At 53.4% G+C, this 24757-nt stretch overlaps 1 protein-coding gene across 4 annotated transcripts in view; it reads left to right on the forward strand.

The window, feature by feature from the left end:
- RASA1 (RAS p21 protein activator 1) overlaps positions 1–24757 on the forward strand; it is a 44542-nt gene that overhangs the window by 16163 nt on the left and 3622 nt on the right. The window contains exons 2-24 of one of the 4 annotated variants that reach the window (XM_061571040.1): positions 333–482; positions 2522–2657; positions 2924–2994; positions 5489–5606; positions 6667–6698; positions 7436–7488; positions 8062–8212; positions 8955–9033; positions 9750–9870; positions 10812–10968; positions 11251–11338; positions 12261–12341; positions 13270–13427; positions 14543–14619; positions 15579–15751; positions 16374–16536; positions 17760–17902; positions 18824–18939; positions 19416–19532; positions 21354–21440; positions 22631–22698; positions 23501–23589; positions 24369–24446. In XM_061571040.1, the coding sequence (XP_061427024.1) occupies positions 333–482; positions 2522–2657; positions 2924–2994; positions 5489–5606; positions 6667–6698; positions 7436–7488; positions 8062–8212; positions 8955–9033; positions 9750–9870; positions 10812–10968; positions 11251–11338; positions 12261–12341; positions 13270–13427; positions 14543–14619; positions 15579–15751; positions 16374–16536; positions 17760–17902; positions 18824–18939; positions 19416–19532; positions 21354–21440; positions 22631–22698; positions 23501–23589; positions 24369–24446 (2506 nt within the window). Of the gene's footprint in view, positions 1–332; positions 483–2521; positions 2658–2923; positions 2995–3019; positions 3677–5488; positions 5607–6666; positions 6699–7435; positions 7489–8061; positions 8213–8954; positions 9034–9749; positions 9871–10811; positions 10969–11250; positions 11339–12260; positions 12342–13269; positions 13428–14542; positions 14620–15578; positions 15752–16373; positions 16537–17759; positions 17903–18823; positions 18940–19415; positions 19533–21353; positions 21441–22630; positions 22699–23500; positions 23590–24368; positions 24447–24757 lie in introns of those variants that run through there. The other 3 variants (XM_061571041.1, XM_061571043.1, XM_061571044.1) reach the window with 3 other exon arrangements.

A 24757-nucleotide genomic window follows, 5' to 3' on the forward strand; every position in this document is an offset into this window, starting at 1 on the left:
CACGTGTCTGGTATTGGTTTCATTGTGATGTATTGATGATGATGGTGGTGGCAGTGGTGGTAATATGATGATGGTAATGCCATGTTATGGTCTTGATGGTGCTGCTGACAAGGTTGTTGTTGACATTTGTGACAGCGTTGATGCTGACGATGGTGGCGATACAAAGATGATGGTCATTGGTGATGCTGGTGGCGACAGTTCAGCGGCGGTAACAACGTTGATGGGTGTCATTGCAACATGATGATGATGGTGCTGCCAGTGATCGCTGTAGAGGAAAGCCCCTGTTGTTGTTTGCGGTGACGTTCATGGTGGTGGTGGTGCCGTGTGTGCAGGTGGTACCATGGCAAGCTGGACCGCTCCATCGCCGAGGAGCGGCTGCAGCAGGCGAGTCGCCCGGGCAGTTACCTCGTGCGCGAGAGCGACCGCCAGCCCGGATCCTTTGTGCTCTCCTTCCTCGGCAAGACCGGAGTCAACCACTTCAGGTGTGTATGTGAGCGTGAGCACGTTTGTGTGATTGTGTGAGCACGTTTGTGTGATTGTTTGTGTGAGCACGTGTGTGCGATTGTGTGGGGAGCGGAAGTGTAGCGGTTAGCGCGCTGCGCTATTAACCTGGCGACCCAGGTTCGATTCCCGCTCATGGCCAACACCAGTGACGATTATCTGAACCGGTCCCGGGCCTCCCCTAGGTCGACTCAGCCTCAAATGAGTACCTGGTGCGATGTGTAAACATTATCACTAGGGAGACAAAGGCGGCCGGGCGTCGTGTTGGCCACCCACCCCCTCGTGTGTCGTGCCGGCTTTCATCGGTGCTCGCTAACAGCACTTACCCCTACAGTCTATTAAGGCTAAATAGGGGGTCTTTGTGTCAGCACGAGTGTGTGATTGTGTGCGTGTGAGCACGTGTGTGCGAGTGTGCGCACGTGTCTGTAATTGTTTGTGAGTACATGTGTGTGATTGTGTGAGTATGGGGAGCGGTAGGGTAGCGGTTAGCATGCTGCGCTACAGACCAGGCGACCCGAATTCGATTCCCACTCACGGCCAACACCAGTGACAATTATCTGAATCAGTCCTGGGCCTCCCCTAAGTCGACTCAACCTCAAATGAGTACCTGGTGCATTGTGTAAACATTGCAACTGGGGAGACAAAGGCAGCCGGGCGTGGTATTTGTCACCAACCCCCTCGTGTGCCGTTCCTGCTTTCATAGGTGCTCGCTAACAGCACTTGCCCCAACAGTCTGTTAAGGCTATAATGTGGATATTTGCCTTTGTACAACAGTAGCTGAGTGATGTTATCTCTGCCCCCTAATCCCACAACGCCAACCTCCATGCCTGCCCGTTTCGTTATCAGTGGTGCTCGGTATCCGTGGCTGGCATCGAGTCTCTCCCTTAGGTCAGCTCAACCTAGAATGCGTACGCTTTGTGATGGTGTACGAAGTACACTCGCTTGTGAGATGATCACTTTAATAATCGTCATTTCCTCGGTCCTCTGAGAGTAAGCAGGGTTGTGGTACTTTTGTCACGCTGACCCGATTTGTTTGCCCGTGCTGACGCGGCCCAGCAAGGGGGGGCGGGGGGGCGCATTTGCCGCTTGGTTGCAGATGCTTGCGGTTAGAAAGTGAATGCTGGCGGGCCGCCCTAGTGGTCAATTTGGGTGTCTTAACCATTGCAAGTACACCCCATCCACTGCAAAGCAGACGTTAAAGTTCCCTATTGTGTCGTTCAAAACGAGTAGGCCCATCCTGCGCTGGTGTTGTGGTTCGAATTAAAATATTACCCCCAAATTATTCTTACAACGTTTGTTTACCCAGGAAAGCCTCACTCTTGACTCTTTCAGGAGGGTCCTGCCACGTTTTCACAGTGGTGGTGGGGGGGGGGGGTCAGGATGATGATTGCTCTGTATATTGAGTACTTTGCGGTGTAATTTGACTAATGTTGGCCTACTCTTGCGAAGGACGTAATGCGATCTTTCACATCCACTGACGAGGACAGCACGTGTTTATACGGTCGATACAGCCGCAGTATTGACCAGGGCGGCCACTGTGACTCGATCCGTACAACTGCAACAAGCGGCCAATACGCAACTCCAAGGCCGTGTGACCACGGAAAAGAATGTGCCCACACCGGGAGATATGCCACGACCTCCTAGGTGTAAGCCAGTAGTCCTAACCACAAAACCACATGGAAATTAGGAGGGAAACCCATGCGGAACGGGAGGGGGGTGGGGGGGTGTGGGAAGACATACAAACTCCTGAGTCGGGAATCGAACCCAGGGCCTTTTTGCTGTGAGGTGCAAGTGTTGCCATTTCACTACCCTGCCCCACCCAGCCTGGGTCACAGCAGCGTAGCGTGTTTTGGCATGGGCCCTTTTGGACAGAATAAAATGCAGTTGCACCAGGCCCTTCTGACTGCGGGGCATGAGCGTCGCCATCATCGTGCTGCCACCCACCCTGCTGCCCAGTGTGAACCGTGCGGTCGTTGTGCCTGCGCCCCCCACCCTCTGTCCCCGTGCTGCCCCCACGCAGGATCATTGCAATGTGCGGTGACTACTACATCGGCGGGCGGAGGTTCTCCTCTCTGTCCGACCTCATCGGCTACTACAGCCACGTGTCCTGCCTGCTCAAGGGGGAGCAGCTCCTCTACCCCGTGCCCCCTCCTGAGGTTCCTCCCGCAGTCCACAACTCCCCCGAACTGACATACTCGCACCGTGCTACACGCACGCCGTGCCACGCACACACCCCTACCACACGCACACACTGCTACCACACACACACACACTGCTACCACACACACACCACTACCATACAACCCTACCACACACACCGCTGTGTGTGGATATTCGTGTTCTCGTGAGCTTGTTCCCCTGTGCGTATGTGTAATTGCAATGGGCTGTGCGCATTTATGTCTGTGTGTGTTTGTGCGTGCAGCCGGTCGAGGATCGGAGACGCGTGCGCGCCATCCTGCCCTACACCAAGGTGCCGGAGACGGACGAGCTCAGGTAGTGAAGCCCTGTCGCCGTGCCCGCCCCGACTCCCTCTCTCCCAACCCCTCGCCTGCCCGGCGTCGAGCGGACACACCGCTCGGCAACGGCACCACCGGTGCACTGGCACACAGCGGCGCGCGCCACCTCCGCCGCTTACAGGCAGTGGAGCGGCCTCGCCCGTCATGTCTGCACCGCCTCATCTCCTCCGCGAGACTTGGCCTCTCCGCTGTGACGAGCATTACCTCCCGCAGAGAGGGGGGGTGGCCAGATGAGCTGGCGCGCGTGTGCCGTTGATAATGACTTGCGCGCGCCGGCGCCGTCGTGTTACCGGCGCCGAGACCCTTGGACGCGTGTTTGCCTTCTGCCGCTCTCTAGCCTCCTCGCCGGTTTGCCTCCCTGCCCGCTGTGCGTGCGTGCGTGTGTCTCGCTGTGCGTGCGTGCATGTGTCTCGCTGTGCGTGCGTGTGTCTCGCTGTGCGTGCGTGCGTGTGTCTCGCTGTGCGTGCGTGCGTGTGGCTCGCTGTGCGTGCGTGCGTGTGTCTCGCTCTCTCCTTGCCTCTCTACCTCTCGCCTCCCCACCCCTTCCGTTCTTCGCCTCTCTCCCCCGCTCTCTCTGCGCCCCCTCCCCTGCCTTACAGCCCTGTCTTCCAGACCCTCGTGTACCTGGCACTCTCTTACGTTTTTCTGCTCTGCTTCAGGTAAGCCTCTTGCCTGCCCTTCTGCCCTTTTCTGCCTGCCCCTCCTTCTCCTGCATGCCCGCCATTCTGCCTGCCATTCCAGCTCGCCTTCCTGCCCTCCTCTGTTGTGCCCATTCTTTCCTGCCCGCTTGCCTCCCCGTCCTCTTCCAGCTGTGTGTCTTGTTCTCATAGGGGTTGTTCCCTATACAGGTTTGTAAATACCGTGTCTGTCTGCTCGTATTATTATTACCACAGTGTCGTAAATGTGCAGCGGTGAGACTTCTTATCTCGTGCAGAGCTATTACGAATGAAGGCGCTGCTATATTTCAGTCTCCAGTAGTTTCACAGTGGATAGGCGATATTGCTACGTGTGTAATCACAATCGAGTTTTCATATTATTTGGGTCTTTCGGTAAAGCCGCGTAGAAAGAATAATAATACAAATAATAACAATATCACGACGTTTCGATCGCAACACAAGCAATCGTCATCAGGTGAAAAAATATAGCGGGAGAGCTGCTGAGGCTGAGGCAGTTCTCCCGCTACGTGGCTTTACCGAAAGACCCAAAGAATATTAATTCCTGCAGTCACGAAAGCTTTAAGTCCCAATTGAGTAATTTTGCGATGTAATTTTTCCAAATTTGGATCCGTTGGCACTACATGGCCTTTAACGTCCACTGTGAGTGACGCAGACAACGTGTAGAATTTTACAGTTAACAATACACACCGCAGTAATAACCAGGGTGGCCTGCCGGATTTGAGCCGCGAGCTTCTGCAACAAGTGGTGGACGCTCTACCGCTGGGCCATGTCACCGCCCCAGGTGCTGAAGAGCGGGCAAAGACGATTACCAGTAATGATGATGATAGCGATGACGATGAAGGAGATCGTTTTACCGAACTGAGCAACAGACACAACGACACTGACGATGATTGTGTGTCTGTCAAGTTTTGCATGGAACTAGGACTCGTATCTTAACACCAGATGTTCCTATAAACATCTTGCAGTTCACCAGCATTGGTTCCAGCAAGGTGCTTCTGAGACACTGAGTGTCGCAACCAGTTTGCAGTTTGCTGCTGAAATGACAGGCTCACAGAGGGAAGGCCATGTGGCCAATGGGATGTTTAAAAATTACACTTGTTTATTTTCTGTGTGTGGAGGGACAGATATGCGAAGGAGGCGCGCATTGTCTTGTATCAAACACGTTTGATACTCGTCCAGCTCGTAGACTAAATGAAGCGGATCGCTAAGTTATTGAACAATTGAAGATGCCGCTCTTACACTTGTGCAGTATTCACATGCGTGCTGATCTGTGTGTGCGTGCATTATGGTGTGTGCTCGCACTTGCGTGCATATTAATTAATGCCTGTGTCCCTGTCTGCGTGTGCGTTTGCTTGTTTGCATATATCTTGCCTGTGTCTGGCTGTATGTGTTTGTGCCTGCGTGCGTGCATGCCTGCCTGCCTGTACATGCCTGGGTGTGCCTGTCTGCATGTCTGTATGTGTGTCTTTGTGCGCATCCCTGTCTGTGTACCCCCCTGTGCCGGCCTGCATGTTCCTGTCTCTGTGTGTGTTCCCGCGTGTTTGCACGTGTATGTATGTGTGTGCATGCCTGTCTGCGTGTTTACATCTCCCTGTGTGTGCGCGTACCTGTCTTTGTACCTGTGTACTTCCCTGTACTTTCCTGTCTGCGTTCATACGTGTTGGGTGCGTGTGTCTGCGTGCCTGCCGTCTGCGTCTGCCTGCCTCTGCGTGCACCTCGCCTGTCTTTGCGTGCCTACGTCTGCCGGTCGCTGCTTGCGACCGCTTGCGTCCGCTTGTGCGCGCCAACCTTTAGCTTTGTGAAGGGCGACGTGTTCATCGTGCACAACACCCTGGAGGACGGCTGGCTCTGGGTGACGAACCTGCGCACCAGCGAGCACGGAGTCATCGTGGAGGACCTGGTGGAGGAAGTGGTGAGCACCCATTCTTTATGCGACCTCTCCCCCCCTGGCCCGCACACCGCCGCGGGTGAAGGTGTGTCTTCGCGCTCGCCTGCTGGTCAGTTGGCGTGTGCCAAACTAAAATGCCGCTCGGTAGTGTAGACACAAATGAACGGTGTGAAATAAAAATTGAAGAGGAGCATTCATTGATTCATTCGGTATTAACGAATGGATTTGCAAGGGAGACCAGGATGTCGATTGTTCACGTATAGCAAACACGGAATGACACGACACGTATGTTCAACATACATACATGCTTGTATGTTGAACTTCTGTATGTTGAACTTTTTTCGCACCATACGTAACCAACCGTGCTAATTGGAGGTGCGGGGGAAGGACAACATATACATCACACACACATACAAATATCTCCCATTTAGCCTTCCAATAGGCTGTTGGAGCAAGTGCTTTTAGCGAGCACCTATGAAGGCTCGCATGGTACTCGAGGGGGTGGGTGGCCAGCACCGCACCCGACCGCCTTTGTCTCCCTCGTTTGAGGCTGAGTGAACTTAGGGGAGGCGCGGGACAGGTTCAGATAATCGTCATTGGTGTTGGCCGTGAGCGGGAATCGAACTCGAGTCGCCGAGTTCGTAGCACAGCGCGCTAATCGCTAGACTACCGCTCCCTACTGCATGGCACACACACATACACCCACATATATGTACACATATTACACACATCCATTGCCATAATACACACAAGCACCCACCACACACGCATGCAGAGAAACCTGTAATGACACCTATACAAATTTGTTTTACCTATACCTTACACGTTCAAAGCTAGCACGGGCAGCGTAGCAGTGGCTGATAAAGAATACCAACAACAGTGATAATAGTTTAACCAAAGATAATTATCCTCGACACCCGCATGACAAAGATTGCGCCTTGGTTAGCCGTGCTGTAGGGCCACTGACACGAGCGACCTCGGAGCTGGTTGTGGTCGGTTAGCGCCCCGTGAGAGGGCATTTGTAGCGGCGCTGCTGTGTGATGACATGGTGCGGACCGCTAACGGTGACCTCTCTTCTCTTCAGGCCAGCAAGGAGGATCCTCATGAAGGAAAGCCGTGAGTGTCGCCTCGTCTCTCCCCACACCGTGACCACCGTTTTGTGTCTGCCAGCGCTGCCAGGTAGCTCAGCGGTAGAGCGAGGAGGCTCCCAGCAGTCGGAAGGTCACGAGTTCAAATCCTGAGTCGGCCCATCATCCCTTCCCCCCCCCTGGGGTTGATAACATAGGTACCGCTATGTGGGGAAGATCTGACAGCTGTTGTCCGATGGATACACAATGCCCCCACCTTTCCATTGAATTTCGGAATCTCCACCACTGTCTCTGCAGGGACCATTGGTAAACTGTAGATGAGGAACAATGCGTCGATGCCCAGGTGAACGGGAATTCACTTTGGCTTGAGCAGTCACGGGGACAGAACTCGCCACAGGTGTAGCTTCGTAAACAGCGGCATGTACTCGTGACCGCATCAGGCAATCGCAGGTCGAGGGAGATCTTGAACCTGGACTTGAGCAGGGGCAGGGAATCAACAACTCGGATGGACGGGGGAAAGGAATTCTACAGCAATGGGGGCAGCAGAGGAGAATGAGCAACCTCCCCACTTATGGAAGGTTGACCGGGACTTTCCACGGACAGCCTGGGTTGCTGGAGCAGAGGACATTAGGAGGGGAGTAGAATGAGACCGACTTGGCCGACCTGGTCTGGCTATGTGTGAGTTATATCTGGAGTCTGGCTAGCCAAGGTTTCACCATCCCGAAATGGTTTAACGGAACTGAAACTCCGTCTCTTGTTTTGCAGGTGGTTCCATGGCAAGATCACGAAGCAGGAAGCGTACACCCTCCTCATGTCCGGTGAGAAACTCGGCACACGGCACACGCTCGCCCCCCCCCCCCCCCCCCCCACCTTGTTAAGGCGCGTCGCGACACCGAAAACACAAGAAGCTGGCAAAGCAGCCCATCGAGGGAGCCTGTGTTTTGCCGTAGCTTTCAGGTGTGTACAGATGGCACGTACACAAGAAAACTTTCGTACACGTGAGCTCGCACACGTGCGTGCGTCGTCGAAGCGGCGATTCCAAAAGTTTCTGGGTCCGTGCGCCTCCATCAATCCTCAAGATGGGTTTTTGCGGACCACCGTGCAGTAAATAGATGTGGTGCTTTGTGGGAAAAAAATCCCCCCTACCGCCTTGCAGGCACCATCAGTGGCCTGGTCAGGCAGGCTCGGCGGGAGAGCGAGCGGCTCGCAATCCGAAGGTCTCGAGGTCAAAATCCTGGCTGGGACTGTTGGCTTGGCCCAGCATTCTTCCCCCTAGGGAGTCGATACAATAAGTCAATGAGTGTCACCAAGTGGGGAAGTCGATGGCAATCGTTGTGCTTTGGATATACTCACCCCGGCCATACGAATGTTGATTTTTTTTTTTCCTGAAGTGGGCAAGGTGTGCAGCTTCCTGGTACGCCCGTCGGACAGCACGCCGGGTGACTACTCGCTCTACTTCCGCACGCCCGACAACATCCAGCGCTTCAAGATCCAGCGGTCCACCAGCACGCAGTTCAGCATGGGCGGCCGCTACTACAACAGGTGTCTGAGCCTGTGTGTGTGTGTGTGTATAGTGCTCGCTAACAGCACTTGCCCCAACAGTCTGTACAGGCAATTCGGAGGATCTTTGTCTTTTTGTATGGGGAGGAGTATTGTAGTGGTTTAATGGGGCTGCGCTATGAACTTGGGTGATCCTAGTTCGATTCCCGCTCTCTGCCAACAACTGAGACGATTATCTGAACTGGTCCTGGGCCTCCCCTCGGTCGACTCAACCTCAAATGAGTATCTGGCATCATGTGTAATCATTTCCACTTGGGAGACGAAGGCAGCCCAGTGTGATACTGGCCACCCACCGCCTCGTGTGCCGTGCTGGCTTTCATAGGTGCTCCCTAACAACACTTACCCCACCGATCTGTGCAGGCTATCTATGCAGGGGATCTTTGCGCACGTAAGTGCTACAGGCCACGCTGCAGACAAGGAAAGCGTTCGGTTATGGAGGAATTCACCTTCCCACCGTTGACGATATGCCAGAAAAATGCACGGATTTCCCGAAGTCGCGAGAAATGTGGATGAAATGGAACTTGCCTGCGTCCGTACAAGCAGCTGTGGCGCGCGGCGAACCCCCGCCCCTCCCCCACCCGCGGCTTGTGCATGTCTCTCCAATTCTTTGTTGTCTTTCCCCCACACTTCTGATTAGCACAGTTGCCTACGTACGGTGCTAAAGAAGTTCAAGCATACATGCGACATGCATAATCTGAGACGAGCGTGTGCCGTTGCTTTGTAGCATCGACGAGATCATCAATCACTACAAGCAGGAGCAGATTGTGGAGGGACACAACCTCAAGGAGCCCGTGCCCGTCCAGGTGAGAGGCGGCGACGCCAACAACACGTGGCATCTGTCGGTCGCGGGTGTCTCTTCCCGCCTGGCGTTTTTTCCTCTCGTGTGTAGACAGCCGTCCTGCTCCTCTCTCTCTCTCCACTCAATCCTGTCCAGGGCCATCTCTTGCACGTCCACTACAATCCTCCATATCCCTCCAATGTCCAACTTACCGATCGCTTTGCCAGGCGTTTTGCTTGCATTTTCATCATCGTCAGCCATGAGCAATCCACTGCTGGATTAAGTCCTCCCCAAGCAGTCGCCATCTCTCACGGCCACACGGAAATCCCATATCGCTCCTGCTGCACGTGAGATAGAATGATTGTAACATCCGGCTCGTACATGCGCTCTATCTCCGCGGTGGACATCCCTCTTGGGGTGTGCAAGTCGGCAACACAAATGTGAATGAACTCGGAAACAATTTTAACCTTTCGAAAGCGTTTGTGATGCCAGTGACTTCAGAAGAAGCCCTCCTCAAATGAGCATCGAGTAGTGCAAATCTATATTGACAACCCTGAGCCACTGGTGGAAATTCCACGTTCCTATGTCAGGAACCGGTCTGTCCAGAGGATAACCGCGATTGAAATTCCCACAAAGTGGTACAGCTTCATCAGACGGTGCTCGTCTCACCCACCTCGGAGAGGAATGCCGCCCACGATGGTGATGGTAACGGCGATGACGAGGTTGCATTTGCGCCGACAGGACAACAAGTTGTACTGCAACATGGTCGATGGCAAGGACATCTACCGCACGATCCGCGAGCGACAGAGAGACACGATGCTGCTCAAGAACGTGGTGAAGAAGGGCTACCTCCTCAAGAAAGGTGAGCGGCGGCGGCGTCGCCACTTTCACCGCCGACCCGAGTTTTGCTTTCCGACCGCAGTGAGGGCATCCTCCGGGTGTCGTGCTCGTGTCTGGCAGCAAGAAGGCCGTGGGTGCGATTCCCTACTCGGGTGCCTTTCTGTGCAGAGTTTGTATTTTCTCCCGCTGATCTGTAGAGAGTGTGAGTGAGAGTGGAGTTTGTATGTTCTCCCCCTGTTCTGTAGAGAATGTGAGTGAGAGTGGAGTTTATCTTCTCCCGCTGTTCTGTAGAGAATGTGAGTGGCGTTTTATGATCTCCTGTTCTGTACACAGTGTGAGTGAGAGTGGAGTTTGTATATTCTCCCCTTGTTCTGTAGAGTGTGTGAGTGCCGTTTTTATATTCTACTTTTTCTTCATGGATTTCCTCCAGCTTCCCCGGTGTACCTCCCATAGCTAAACACACAGAATGTAACTGGTATTGGCCAAAACATCGCAATGCTGAAAATTGACACTGAAAATTGCTAAATTCAGACGATGGGGGAGGGGGGGTGGTGATTGCTATGCGTTTCCCAATTAAGTCACTGGATCAAGGGGAAGATAACCAAGAGGCAGAGATGAGTGATCTGGAGATGAGAGGTACGGATTAGTTGTCACATGCAGACGTTATGATGTAACGTCTGAATGATGTAACGCCAGCACACGCTCATTGTATTCCTCGGCCCATGAGGGAATATGACCAGAAGGGCTCTCTGCCTTGGATCTTTTTGCGTGATCAACGATGACCGGACTGAGGCCTTCGACTGTCTCCGCTTGAGAACCTGGTTCAACCACGGCCGGCTGAAACGCTGGAATTGAACCCAGGATCTCGGTTGCGGCAGGCTAGCCTGCCCCACCATCGTGTCCGGCGCGCTGAGCCGGGCTGACGGCCACCAAACCCGGTGTGTGCCGCGCTGCCTCCCACAGGCAAGAGCAAGCGCTGGAAGAGCCTCTACTTCGTGCTGGGCGGGAACGACGCACAGCTCTTCTTCTTCGAGAGCGAGAAGCGTGCCACCAAACCCAAGGGCCTCATCGACCTCAGCATTTGCTCCATCTACGCCGTGCACGAGAGCTTCTTTGGACGGTGAGCTGCGGGCTAGTGGGCTTGGCGGGTGGGCGAGCTTGTGGCTTGCTGGTGGGCTGGCAGGCTGGTTGATGGGCTGGTAGGGGTGGGCTGGTGGTCGGACAGCCTGGTAGGCGATCTGATGGGCTGGCAGACTCGTAGACGGGTCCGTGGGCTGGCAGGTTGGTGTGCGGGCTGCAGGCTGGTGGGCGGGTTGGGTGGTGGGCAAGCTGGTGGACTGGCAGGCTGGTGGGTGCTGGCTGTCTGGTGTCTTGCTGATCGCGTCCACACTTTCCCACGCAGGCCCCACTGCTTCCAGATCGTGGTGCAGGACTTCAGCGAGGAGAACGACATCTTCTACTTTGCCGCCGAGACCCAGGAGTCGGCGCAGGTGAGCGGGCGGAGCGGAGGGGCCGCGCGCGGGTTCGTAAACGCGCTCATGCACGTGACGAAGACACGTGTTTGACTCGACAATGTAGGATTTCGGAGCACGATGCTAATGTCAATTACGGATCAAAGCATATCTCAAAGTCGTGTATGTGAAAAGCAATTTTAACATTATAAATAATGGCGAAGGAGAGGGGATTCGGTAATTTCACTCGCAGACATAATCGCCTATGTTACCCGAGCCTATATCAACACAATACATGTCTACACAATATAATACTGTAAATTAAAAATTAAATCATGTAAACTCTAATATACTTCTTATAAAATAAAAATGTAAATAAAGAGGGGATGGATGGAGACGAGACAAAGGGAAGGGCGCCGGTCTCCATGCGGCGAGATGCTGCACGGTGCAGCACGCTCGTCATCGTACCGCACTGGCTGCTGACAACGCCATTGGGTTGCGGTGCTAGGCTCGGGTAGCGTACGTCGCGTTGCGGATGGCATTCCGAAAATTGCCTCGCATGTGTCAATAAAAGGTCTCAATGCAAAGCGCGCGTTATTCCATAACGCCGTACTATAGAAGTGCATGAACCGAGGATTGTCTGTATAACCCCAGAGGAAGTGGTGGTGCAGTGGTTAGCGCACTGACCTACGAAGCTGGCCATCCGCGCTCGCTTCCCGCTCGCGGCCAATAGCAGTGATGAATATCTGAACCATTCCCGGGCCTGCCCTCGGTCGGCCTGGCCGTAAACGAGAAATTGGTGCGGTGTGTAAACATCGCCACTGGGAAGACAAAAGCTGCCGAGCGTGGTGCCGGTCACACAGTCACCTCGTGCTCCATGCCGGCCTTCACAGGTGCTCTCCTAAAGGCACTACGTCGGCTACACGGGGGCATCTCTGTCTGTGTGTGTGTGTGTCCTCAGGAGTGGATGAAGGCCATCCAGCAGTCCTGCGCCAAGTTCCGCCGTCTTACGCAGGGCTCCACCAACAAGCACCTGCGCCAGGTACTTGCGGCACTACACGCGATCGTAGCACGGCGAGAAAAATATCTTATTTATTGTTATGACTGACTTGGTGTCGGTAGAGCAAACACCTCGCTTTCGGAAGGTCTCCAGTTCATATCGTGTTTGGTTGGGGGTTGGCTCGGCCAATCATTTCTCCCGCGTCAATAAAATAGGTACCACGTTGTGACGAAGTCAAGTGGTTGTCCAATGGATTAGGCTCGCCCCCCGCCTACCATCGGGATGTGGAACTTGTTCCACTGGCTCTGCAGGGCTGTAAATGAGAGATGAGCACAAATGTCACGATGCTCATTGGAACAGGAGATCACTCTGACTTGTTTCGAGAAACTAATTTTCCTGAATATTCGTTGTTTGCGCAGTTTTTTTTATTTCCTCTGTAATCGGATTGTGTTTGCTCGCTTCGTTGCTGTATTTTGTTTTTACTGTCTTCTCTGCGGCAGTACGGCCGTCCACTTTTCACCGAGTTAATCTTAACAATTAGCAATTCCCGTTAGGGTCACGGAACTGGTTGCAGAGAGAGTTTTTTTTGCGTGTGTGTAATCTTTTTGCTGTGGGGAGCGGCAATGCCGCACTACGAACCCGGCGACCCGAGTTCGATTCCCACTCACGGCCAACACCGGTGACGATTATCTGAACTGGTCATGGGCCTCCCCTAGGTCAACTCGGCCTCAAATGAGTACCTGGTGCAGTGTGTAAACATCGCCACTGAGGGAGACAAAGACGGCCGGGCGTGGGGCTGGCCACCCACCGCCTCGTGTGCCGTGCTGGCCTCCAAAGGTACTTGCTGACAACACTTGCCGTGACCCAGCTCAGTCCAACCTTGCTAATGAGACTCTTACCATCCAGTTTAACAAAATCAACTTGAATGTGACCCCGACGTGGCGCCGCCGCCGCCGCCACACCCTCGCAGGTGCGCAGCCTCACGCTGTACGTGGAGGAGGCGCACAAGCTCCCGGCGAAGCACCTGACGCACCCGTACTGCACCATCCTGCTCAACAACGTGCAGGTGGCGCGCACGCCCGCCAAGGAGGGGCAGAACCCCGTGTGGGCCGAAGAGTTTGTCTTTGAGTGAGTGCGCACGGGCACGCTCGCCGGCGAGCTCTGCCATGTCACCCGCCTTCTCTCTCGATCAGTCACTCGCTCGTTGACTTTCTGAGTCTCTTGCTCAATCACTCACTGACTCGCTTAGTACCTTGCTTAGTCACTTGCTGACTCGCTTAGTCCCTTGCTTAGTCAAACGCTCGCTGACTTGCTCAGTCACTCGCCGAGCCACTTGCGCACAGACTCACTCAGTCACCCACTGGCTGACTTGGTCACCCTGTCAGTCAATTGCTTGCTCGCTCACTTGCCTGCAAGGTGATTCAGTATCACGATTGTAAGTTTCCAAAATACCATGTTGATCGTGCTCGGATGGGTGACCACCATACCCAACAGGCTGCTATAGACTGCTGTGGTTGTGGCTATGTTGAGGGCAGCACAGGGTAGTGCAGCAAAATCCAATGTTGTCCTGTACTTGATGCTCCCCCCCCCCCCCTTCAATCCACACTGACCATCAAGGTGAAGCATGGTCATATAACCCCCACGACCCAGATGGCGGGCGAGGGGAGGCCGTCATCCAGCAGTAGATTGGCTGCTGTACACAGTGCGTGTGAGCATCTCGGACGTGCTGTCTTGTGGGAAGCGAGGCGGTGTTGCGTGAGGGTGCGGGCGGCCGGGTTTGATCATGTGTGTATGTTGAACTTCTTTCGCACCGTATGTAGCCAACTGCGCTAATTGGAGGCGTGGAGGAAGGACAACAAACTTAACACAAAAAGCAGTTCTAAAGAAATGAGTTTTCAATCTATGTTATTTAAAAATGCATGGCTGTAGTGGCTTAATATCGGAAGGACGAGCGTTCCAGATAGCCGCAAAATCGCATCTGACAGCACGCGATGCGGTGACCATCTTTGTTTGATGGTTAGCTAAAAGCCGCTGCGAAGTTGACCGGAGTTCGTGTGATGGCTGATGCCCCTTGACGAGATCAGCAAGGTATTGCGGTTCATTTGTGGCATAGCATCTTGTGTGTCAAGAGCACGACCTTGTAATGTGTTCATTCAGCAACCGGAAGCCAATGCAGAATGGCCCCCGCTGTGGAATTATCGTCCATGCCTCTTCACCCCCTGTGCTCCCTTCTACCCATCCAGTGACCTTCCCCCGGACATTGATGTGTTTGAGATCATCCTCAGCAACCGGACCAAGAAGTACAAGGATCCTGACATCTGTGAGTGAAAGTTGAACATTGTAACCAATACATCACCACCACCACCACTACCACCATCGCCACTGGTGCTACCATTACCACCAATGCCACACTACTGCCTATCGTCAATGTCATCCCTACTGCCACCATTGCCACCATCGCCACAAACAACACCTGATTAACATCATCTCTTCTCCCATCACCACTTAAAGCTCCTTTGCTATTGCTGCCACTACCATCACCACCACCACCATAACTGCCACCAGTGCCACCACTATCATATCCACTGCCAATCACCACTGCTGCCACCAGCATCACCATCACCACCTCCATCACTTTAACCATTGCCACCACCACTACCATTATTATCACCACTACCATTATTTCCACCGCTGTGATTCCCACATTTCACCCATGAATCTCACTGCGAGTACAACTTGAGGATCTGTATCTCTCGGTGGTGTTCACACACGAATGGGAAAGACCTGGCCAATGGCGTTCGTCACTCTGCCTTGTCACAGGAAGCTGTGCAGTCAGCTGACATTGGGCAGTGTGGTACTTCAGAGGAGGAAGCAAGGCCAGCCAGGGCTTGTTGTGTCGATGAAGATGGCGTTTGCTTTGTCAGTAAATTGTTGCAGGGAGTACCAGCTGGATTGCGAACGCAGGACAAATGGCTCGCTCTGATCTCTCCTTGCTCCCCATCTCCCTCGTCTGCATTCTTCCACATCACTGTTCTCTCTCTTTTTTCCCCCCACATCGCTCTATAACCCTCTCCAACTTCCCATTCTCATCCTCCCTGTGTCTCCATTTCATCGCCCCCTCATCTCCCCGTTATCGCCGTGCCTTTCTCTACTCCTCGTCGTCTCCCCCGTGTCTCTATTCCGCTCGCTGCTCATCCACTTCTCTCCTGTGTCTCTCCCGCCCTTCCGTCTCCTCTTCATCTCCCCCCATGTCTCTTCATCGCCCCACCGTCTCCGCAGTGTTCATGTGCTGCCCGCTGAAGCGGCTGCAGAACGGTCACCTGACGGACGAGTGGTTCCAGCTGACGTCGCACGTGCCGCTGCGCGGCGTCGAGCCCGGCTCGCTGCGCGTCAAGGCGCGCTACTCGCTCGAGGTCATCATGCCCGAGGACGAGTATGCCGACTTCCGCGAGGTGAGGGTCCCCCTCCTCGCCTGGCTGCCAACGTCGACGTCGTCCTGCTGCTAATGCTGCCGACGTTGCTGCCGATGCTGCTGCTGATGACAGTGATGATGATGACGACGGTGGTCATGCTGGTTATTTGATGATATTCCCTATGCATACAGCATTTCGATTTTCTGGTTGTTGCCACTTGACGGCAGCAGTAGCGGATATCATCATGCATGCGTGCGTGTGTGTGCATGTGTGTGGCCTACAAACAGAGGGGAGGGATAATTATATCAGCGCAATGCGCTATGAACCGAGTTCACGACCAACATCCATGGTAAATATTTTAACCAGTCCATGACCTCCCCTATGTCGACTCAACCTTAAAATGAGCACCTGGTGCGGTGTGTAAAACATCAATACTGGGGAGACAATGGGGGCCGGTCGTGGCGCTTGCTACCCATCCCTCGTGCGCCTTGCCGGCCTTCATAGGTGCTCGCTAACGGCACTTGCCCCAACAGTCCACGGGTGAGAGGGCGCCATCTTCCGAGTCGCAAGCGTAGACGGGGACCGAGGGGCGGCTGCGTCGCGGTCGATTAACCGAGCACCGTCCTGTTGTCTTCTTCGTCGCCGCTGGCGTCGCGTGCAGCTTCTGCAGCAGCCACGCGAGTACCACGTGGTGCAGGCGCTGTCGCACGTGTGCGGCCAGGACCGCTCGCTGCTCGCCAGCACGCTCCTGCGCGTCTTCCGGCACGAGCGGCAGGAGGTGGCGCTACTGCGCACCTTCAACGACCGCGAGATCAGCATGGAAGGCAAGCGCCCGCCACATGCCTCTTCACGTGCCCGCCAGCCGGTCACACGCGCACGCACGTTCTACGCTCCGCTCTTGTGGGAAACTGTAGCCACAATAATTCTGCACGTGCGTGGATTGGGTGGCGCGTCTTTATCGCTCTGGTTGTTTGCTTTTGGGAAAGCTGGGTTTTTAACAAATTAGATGACTCGGCCCAATTGTACCTCCTGGGGTCGATAAAGTGAGAAGGCAACAGTTGTCGCCCAATGCGTAAACTCACCTACGTCGTGGGAATGTGGAATTCCCACCACTGACTCTGCACGGCTGTAAATGGAAGATGAGCACCAATGCCTCAATGCTCATTTCAGCAGCAAATCAGATTAAGCTGACGTTGGAAGAGCAACGCAGGTTTTATTGATATTGTTTCTAATTTACGAGCATTATAGACTTGTAGTTCCCCCCCCAAATGTAAAACTTTGTGTAAACGATGAGAAACTCATTGGACAGAAACTTGGATGCAAGCTGGCAATAAATGAGAATCCATATACTAGCAGGAATTGAGGTCAGCACAGCGCAAAGCACGACGTTGACCCCATGGGATGGTTCCTCCCATCATGCTTTGCATTCTTACCCTCAAGACTCCTGGACACCCGTGCAAATGAGATGTTCCATCTCACGGGATTGAAATGATATTAATAAAAAAAATACGAGCTGTTATTTAAGCCAAGATCTGCTTGTTTTTTGGGTCCTTCGATAAAGTCACATAGATAGGTTTAAAGAAAATAACAAAAAAACAACAATAACAAACTACACCGTTTTTTTACTCTACTGATAGACCCAAAGAATATGAATTCCTGCAGTCACAAAAGCTTCGAGCAAGATCTGCTTGCTTCAACAGGACCCGTATCTTGTAGAGAGAGAGGGTCCTTTCTATGACATCTGGCAGTTCACCAGCATTGATTCAAGCAAGCTTAACTTTTGCTGACGAGACTGTGTGCGTCGAAACCGGTCCAGAGTTTTGCTTGCACCCAATCAACGCCGCTGAAATGTTGCACTCCCAGGAGGTTGCGGGTCCGATGCATTCCGTGAAGCGCACTTGCGTTTTTTAAGTGGCGATACGGACATGGCAAGGAGACGTCGCTGTCTGCGAAACGAAATCTGCCTCGTTTCACGGCTTGCGCTTTGCGCTGCCCGTTCATCCTCGTCGCCCCTCTTCCCCCCCCCCCCCCATCCTCCCCCGCGCAGAGGAGGCGGCGACGCTATTCCGCGCCACCACGCTGGCCAGCACGCTCATGGAGCAGTACATGAAGAGCACGGCCTGGCCCTTCATCCAGCACGCGCTGCGCGACACCGTGCTGCGTGTGCTCGAGAGCCGCCAGTCCTGCGAGGTGCGCCGCGGCGATTGTGCCGCCAGCGTGTGCGGGGCATCAATCGTGCATGTGTGCGTGTTTGTGCGTGTATGTCTCACCACTCGTTCGCTTGCATGTGTGTGGTGTGTAAACATCACCATTAGGGACACAAAGGAGGCCGGGCGTGGTGCTGACCATCCATTCCCTCGTGTACTGTGCCGGCCTTCATAGGTGCTCGCTAACAGCACTTGCCCTAACAGTCTGTTAAGGCTATACGGGGGTCTTTTTGTGACGCGGCGAGTTTGCGGTGTTCTGCGTGCGAGGGGCGGCGCTGTGCGAGCGAGCCATGAGTGGCGCTATTTTCTCGCCGCTCGTACGAGGCGCCCGTATTGGACGGTCGTCATCTCCGGCAGTCAAATCGTGCAACGCCCCGGTTCTGTACCGTGGCCTCCTGTCCGTGAGCCCATCGACACTTCATGTGGCCTCAAAAGCGCAGCAAACCAAGCACAAGCGCTGTGGCGACGTCAACCGCCACAAATACAACAGCGGCGAATGGCGGCTGTTGTATTTAATAGTCATGGCTCGACTCAGGCTTGGCTCTGGCTTAAGCGAGCCGGCTCAATGCCACACTTTACTTGAGCCAGCTCCAAGCACGGTCCCAGCCCACGCTCAGGATTTACTTTTGCCGAACCTGAGCTAAGCCGCTCATACTTGTTTTAGAAGCAGTTGCAAGACCCGAGATGTGAGCGTGAGAGACCGAGCCAGAGCCAAGGTGTGACCAGGAATATGGCCCTGAGTGCGTCTCAGTGTTGGCGGGTGTTCTTCCTAGCGTGTCTCAGCGGTTTCGTAACACGATGACAAAGATCCGCCAAATAGGCTTTGACTGTTGGGGCAAGTGCTGGTAGAGAACGCACGCATCGGCGCTTCTCACGCGGCCACCATCCCCTCCGCCCTCTGCAGCTGAACCCGAGCAAACTGGAGAAGGGAGAGGACGTGAACGCGAATCTGGGCCACCTACTCGCCCTCCTCTCTGAGCTTATCGAGAAAATCTTCCTGTCCACGGACGACTTCCCCATGTGAGTGCCGATTCATCCCAACGCGGCCCCGAGTGGACGTTGGTGTGCACGTGTGTGCGTGCGTGCGTGCGTACTCTGTGTTCGTGTTGTACTGTGTTCCTGTGTATGCGTTCGCATGTCAGAAAGAACGGCAAGACGGCTCCTGAGGTTGGGAACTAATTTAAATGGCATTGCCGTGGTGAATTGTGGGTATTCAACGGATAGGCAAAAATGTAACAGGACCAGTTTCGCCTTTAAGACTAATCGTACGTGCACATTCTACATCACGGCATTAATAATGTTACTGTTATTATTCCGCTCGTTTACCCAGGAAAACCTCACCGAGTCTCAATACTTTTTCAGAAGGGTCCTGTCTGGTTTTTTGCAGTAAGGTGTCGATTTGGACTTGTGTGATTCAATTTCAGTAAATTGCAGGTACCTTCTCAGCATTGGGATATTTTTGCCCAATTCCAGTTATATTTTATGTTTTCTTTTAGCTATGGAAGGAAACCGGAGAACCCGGACGAAACCCCCCATGCAGAACAGGGGGAGAACATACAAACTCTGCACAGTGGGGCGCTCCAGTCGGGAATCGAACCCAAGCCCTCCTTGCTGTGAGGCCATGAGTGCTACCAACGCGCTGCCACCCTGCCATTCAATGTCACGTGACATCACCGTACCGCATTGTTTTATGCACACTGCCATGTTTAGACTGCCAAACCCTGTAGGGGTCAAAATCTGTGGCCATGTGATTTTGCTCCATCGGCCTTCGGGGACTCCTTACACCGTGTTTTTCAGCAGCAATTGTCTTAGGTGAGCTTTACCAACCCTCATTTTGGTCTCTTTCTGTTATAAAAGCCCGGCATTACGTTTGTCCGTCAACTAAATTATGAGAACCTTTCGGAAGGCCTGAATCTAAAAGTTATGGGAAGTGGACCCCTCCTCCCCAGACGTGGGGGTAAAAAGTTGATCCAACAGGTTTTCAAAAATTGTCGACCCCTCCCCCCCCCAAAAAAATGAACACACCCTACATACAATAGTCATTGGTATCTGCGCACATTGGGGGTGTGGGGAGAAGAATGGGACATCGGTGGGGGCGAGGCGCAAAGCTCCGAGGAGCCCTCCGCGGGAGCTAGAATAAGGCGGTCGTAGGCTGCCGAAATTCTAGTTGCTTAAACTAGGTTCACACTGCTTACATGCCCTGCAGAGAATGCTCACCTCGTGCCAGTCCGAGCTGGCGTAAACCATGAATTCACTGCGCTTGAGAACCCCGATGGTTTCTGCATTGATGTTCGGCATCCACGTATCCACGAGCGAGCACATCCTTCTTCACCGGCACCGCAGAGATACAAACAGAATTCTCAGCTGGAATAAACCTGAATTGAGTGAGAAGCCAATTATTATTTAGTTTAACACGTAGGCTTTCGCGACCAATATTATTCATAATAAACATTTTTGGGTTATATCGCGTTAATTTTATAAATGTGTCGTAACCCTCCACCACCCAACACGGCCAATCAATAAAAAAATGTCACGTTGACAAAAGACAAATAGTTCACTACTTTAGCCCACCGGTGTGTTGAAGAGTGAATCCACAACATTTACAATTTTTGAGTACGACGTTTCGCTGGTAATTACATCCAGCATCTTCGGGCAATGTTGCCAGAATAGTGAAGCCCTCACTTGCTCCCGGTCTTAAATAGAGCAGCAGGGTGACGTCATCATATAACCCATTCAGGTGCAGTGATTTGAGGGGGGGGGTATTGTAATTATATCATAGATTAGTAAGCAGTCAATAGTTATGATGAGTAATGAGTTGTAGATTAGTAATTAGTTGTAATATGTATCATTATGATTAGTAATCAGTTGTAGATTAGTAATTATTTTTAATGTGTGTTATTCAATAACGTAACCCAATTATTATACCAAAGCAGGTGCAGAGATCAGAAGGGGGCAGAGGGGGTGAGATGGTTATTGTAATTATATACTACGTTAGTAATCAGTTTCCCCTATAAGAAATTGTAATATGTATTATTTAATAATACGCTTCCAGGCCGCACTAAGCCTGTAGCTGTCAGAGCGATTAAAGTTATTTGTATTTCTCTCAATTTCAATGGATTCTCTAATTAGTCTTTGCCAGTAATATGTAGTTTTACACAACACTTCAACGTTATCAAAATCAATTGAGCGTCCTTGTTGGCAAGCATTGGTGGCCAGGCCGAGGGCATCAGTTCGCTTCAGCTGAGAGCCCGGTTTCACCACGGGTGGCTAGAGCCCAGAGGTTATAAGTCTGCACGTCGTCTGTGCCGGTCCGGTATCCGTGCCGCGTATTCGGCCCCTAAGGCACCGAGCACGCTCGCCATCCGCTCTCCTGTTTAAACGTCGATGCCCTCTCCTTTCCCCATCTGCCATCCCCCCCCTCCCCCGTCTCCCAGGACGCTAAGGTTCCTCTTCGGCTGCCTGCAGAAGTCCGTACAGGAGAAGTGGCCGGCGAACGAAACCATGCGCACGCGCGTCGTCAGGTACGTGGGGGAGGGGGCCCGGGATGGCAACGGCCCCGTGACCTTGGGTGCCAGTGGGTCAGCCGCTCGAGCGGCGAGCGTCATGTCTCACTTATGTTTTGCTCGTTTACCCACGAAAAGGCCTCGATGAGTCTCAAGACTCTTTCTCAGGAGGGTACTGCCAAGTTTTTGCAGTCGGGGGCACGATGCTGCTGTTGCTGCTGTTGCTGCTGCTGTGTGATCCCAATTGAGTAATTTGCAGGTGATTTTTATTTCTTGCACTAGTTTTGGTCCAGTATTTCAGTGACATTGGTGTGGTTATGTTTATCTTTGGGAGGAAACTGGAGAGCACATCCAAACTCCACACAGAAAAGCTCCCGAGTCGGGAATCAAGCTCAGGGCCTCTTTGCTCGGAGGCACAATTATTACCGCTGGGCCACAGTGACAGAGCGTGCTTAACACGAGCCCTGTCCACTATTCTCCCTATTGCTAGTCCAGCGCATGCGCCCTCTGGCCCAATGGGCTCCGGTGCAGTTGCACGGCCTGCACTCTCGATAGCTCCACGACCAATGGGCCGACTGTTCAAGGCAACTACAATCATTGTAAAGTGTATGTGTGTGTAGCGGCATAGTGGTTAGCGCAACTGCACTAGGGATCTGGCACCCTGATTTAAATTCCCGGCCATGGATAACATCGGTGGTGGAGATTTGAACCGGTCCTGTGCCTTCCCTAGGTCGACTCAGCCTGAAACGAATACCTCGTTCGTTGTGTAAATATCAGCCCTAGGGAGACGAACACAGCCAGGCATTGTCCAGCCCACACCCACCCTCTTGTGCGTGATGCTGTGACCCTTAGAGTTGTAAGTTTATTTTATTTAACCAGGTGAGAACTCAAGAGTTTCATTTGCAAGGGTGACCTGGGACATTATTCGATTAGAAGGGGGCCGACGATTGCCGTCTGTGATCCCACTTGAGTGACTAGCAGTGTCATTTTCGGGTTTTGGCATATTTGGAGTCTGACGCCGGCGTGCATCGGCCTGCTCTTCCGAATGACGTCACGGGATCTTTGAGGTCCACTTTGAAGCAGACTGCGTGTGGTGTTATGGTCATTACAGCCGCAGTTGTAGGTGCTCGCTAACTTCACTTGCCCCAACAGTCTATTAATGCTAGACGGGGAACTTTGTCTTTGCGTGTGTGTGTATGTATGCACAGCGGTTTTGTGTTCCTGAGACTCATCTGCCCGGCGATCCTCACACCCAAAGCTTTCGGCATCATCTCCGGTACGGAACGCTGCTCCACAATGACGGTGCCACTCGTGGGCAGACCGTCTTACAGACGGGGGTCGTGTGAGAGTGAGACCTGACGCTGGTCCTCGCGAAACCCTCACCGCTCCTCTGAGCCTGACCACTAACAGACACCACACTCACCAGATACACTCACCTCTCAGCTGACCTCCGTCACTAACAGACACAACTCACGCACACTCACCTAATACTCGCCACTCACAGACACTCACCACTAACAGACATTAAAAAAGGAAGCACAAAGTCAGCGCAAAGCACTTGACTATACGCATACCAGTCGAGTGTTATTCACTTCTGCTGTGTGTCTAAATGCAAGCTGATCTCACGGTGCAGTACCGAGAGAGGGAGAGGAAGTCGGTGATGGAAGACACGAGGAAGGTATTCAGTCAGGACTGGAACAGGGACAGGGAGTTGCCAGCACGGATGACTGGGGGAAGGGAGCTTTAAACGCGTGTGTAAACACGTGGAGAACGGTAGCGTCGTGGTTATCGCGCTACACTACAAACCTGGCGACCTAAGATTGATGTCCACTCATGGTCAACATCAGTGACGAATATCTGAACCAGTCCTGGGTCTCCCCTAGGCTGACTCAGCCTCAAACGAGTACCTGGTGCGATATATATAACATCGCCACTCGGGAGACAAAAGGCAGCCGGCCGTAGTCCTGGCCACCCACCCCTTCGTGTGCCGTGCCTGGCTTCGTAGGAGCTACCCACCAACAGCGCCTGCCCCAGCATTCTGTTAAGGCTACGCGGGACATCTTTGTCTTTGTTTGCAGACCCCCCATCTCCTACAGCCGTCCGCACCCTCCTCCTCGCCGCCAAGTCCCTTCAGAACCTCGCCAACCTCGTCGAGTTTGGAGCCAAGGTACAGCTCCTTAACAGGACGCTTGCCGACGACACTGGCCACACACGCGCCGTCGCGCGGCGTGGGCAGTGCCAACTCCGGGGAGATCACCGCAGCCGGGCGCGTGCTTTGTCCTGGCAGCCCCACCTCCTGCACGCGTGTGCCGTGCCGGCCTTAACGCACAGCCCGTAATGTCGCTCCACTGCCGTGCGGGTCATTGGGTGTGTTTGACCATACTTCATCACGCTGGTCACCACGGGTTGGTGAAGGTCGGATGTGGGAGGGTTACAGGGCAACAATGGATTTTGCTGCACTGCTGCCCGCGGTAACCGATAACACTTGTGTCTTTTGTGCATGGTGGTCGCTAATCCAAGCACTATCCAGGCCCAAACCTACTTAACATTCGAAATCTGATGTGATCCAGTGCAATTTGGCTGATGTGGTCATAGGCCGGCCTTAATAGAGCAATGCCTAACCGCACTTACCTCCTACAGCCTGTGTCGGGGAGTGGCGGTGCAGCGGTTAGCGTTGCACTGTGCAACGAATGAAACGACCCGAATTCCATTCCCACTCATGGCCAATAAGTGACGGCGAATATATTTGAAACGGTCCTGGGCCCTCTTTCCCTTGGTCGGCTCGCCCTCAAATGAGTACCTGGTGGGGGTGTGTAAACATCATCGGGCGTGGTGCTGCCACCCACTCCCTCATGCCCCGTGCCGGCGTTCATAGGTGCTCGCCGACCGCACTTGCCCCGACAGTCTGTACAAGGCCACACGGGGGATCTTTGTCTTTGCGTGCAGGAGGCGTACATGGAGGGCGTTAACCCGTTCATCAAGCACAACCGCCAACGGATGGTCACCTTCCTGGACAAACTCGCGGTAACCATCGTGATTGTGATCCTGTAGCAATAACGATGATGATGACGGGAATGGCGATGATGACAACGACGATGATAATGACAATTATAACTGCACTGACGACGATCTTGACGATGACGACGATGATTCGTTTAGAGTGTAGCTCTCTAACGCAGTGAGTGGCCCTCAGTAGCGCTGTTGATGGTGCTCCGATTGGTGGTGTTGACGCTGCTGTTGACGTTAATACCGAGGTTGGTGATGCTGCTGTTAGCTGATGTTGCTATTGTTGCCAATGATGCTGTTGGTGCTGCTGCTTCTGATGACGATGATGA

Source organism: Lethenteron reissneri, chromosome 46, assembly GCF_015708825.2.
Source record: "Lethenteron reissneri isolate LAM-NWPU_2019-01 chromosome 46, ASM1570882v1, whole genome shotgun sequence".
NCBI lineage: Eukaryota > Metazoa > Chordata > Hyperoartia > Petromyzontiformes > Petromyzontidae > Lethenteron > Lethenteron reissneri.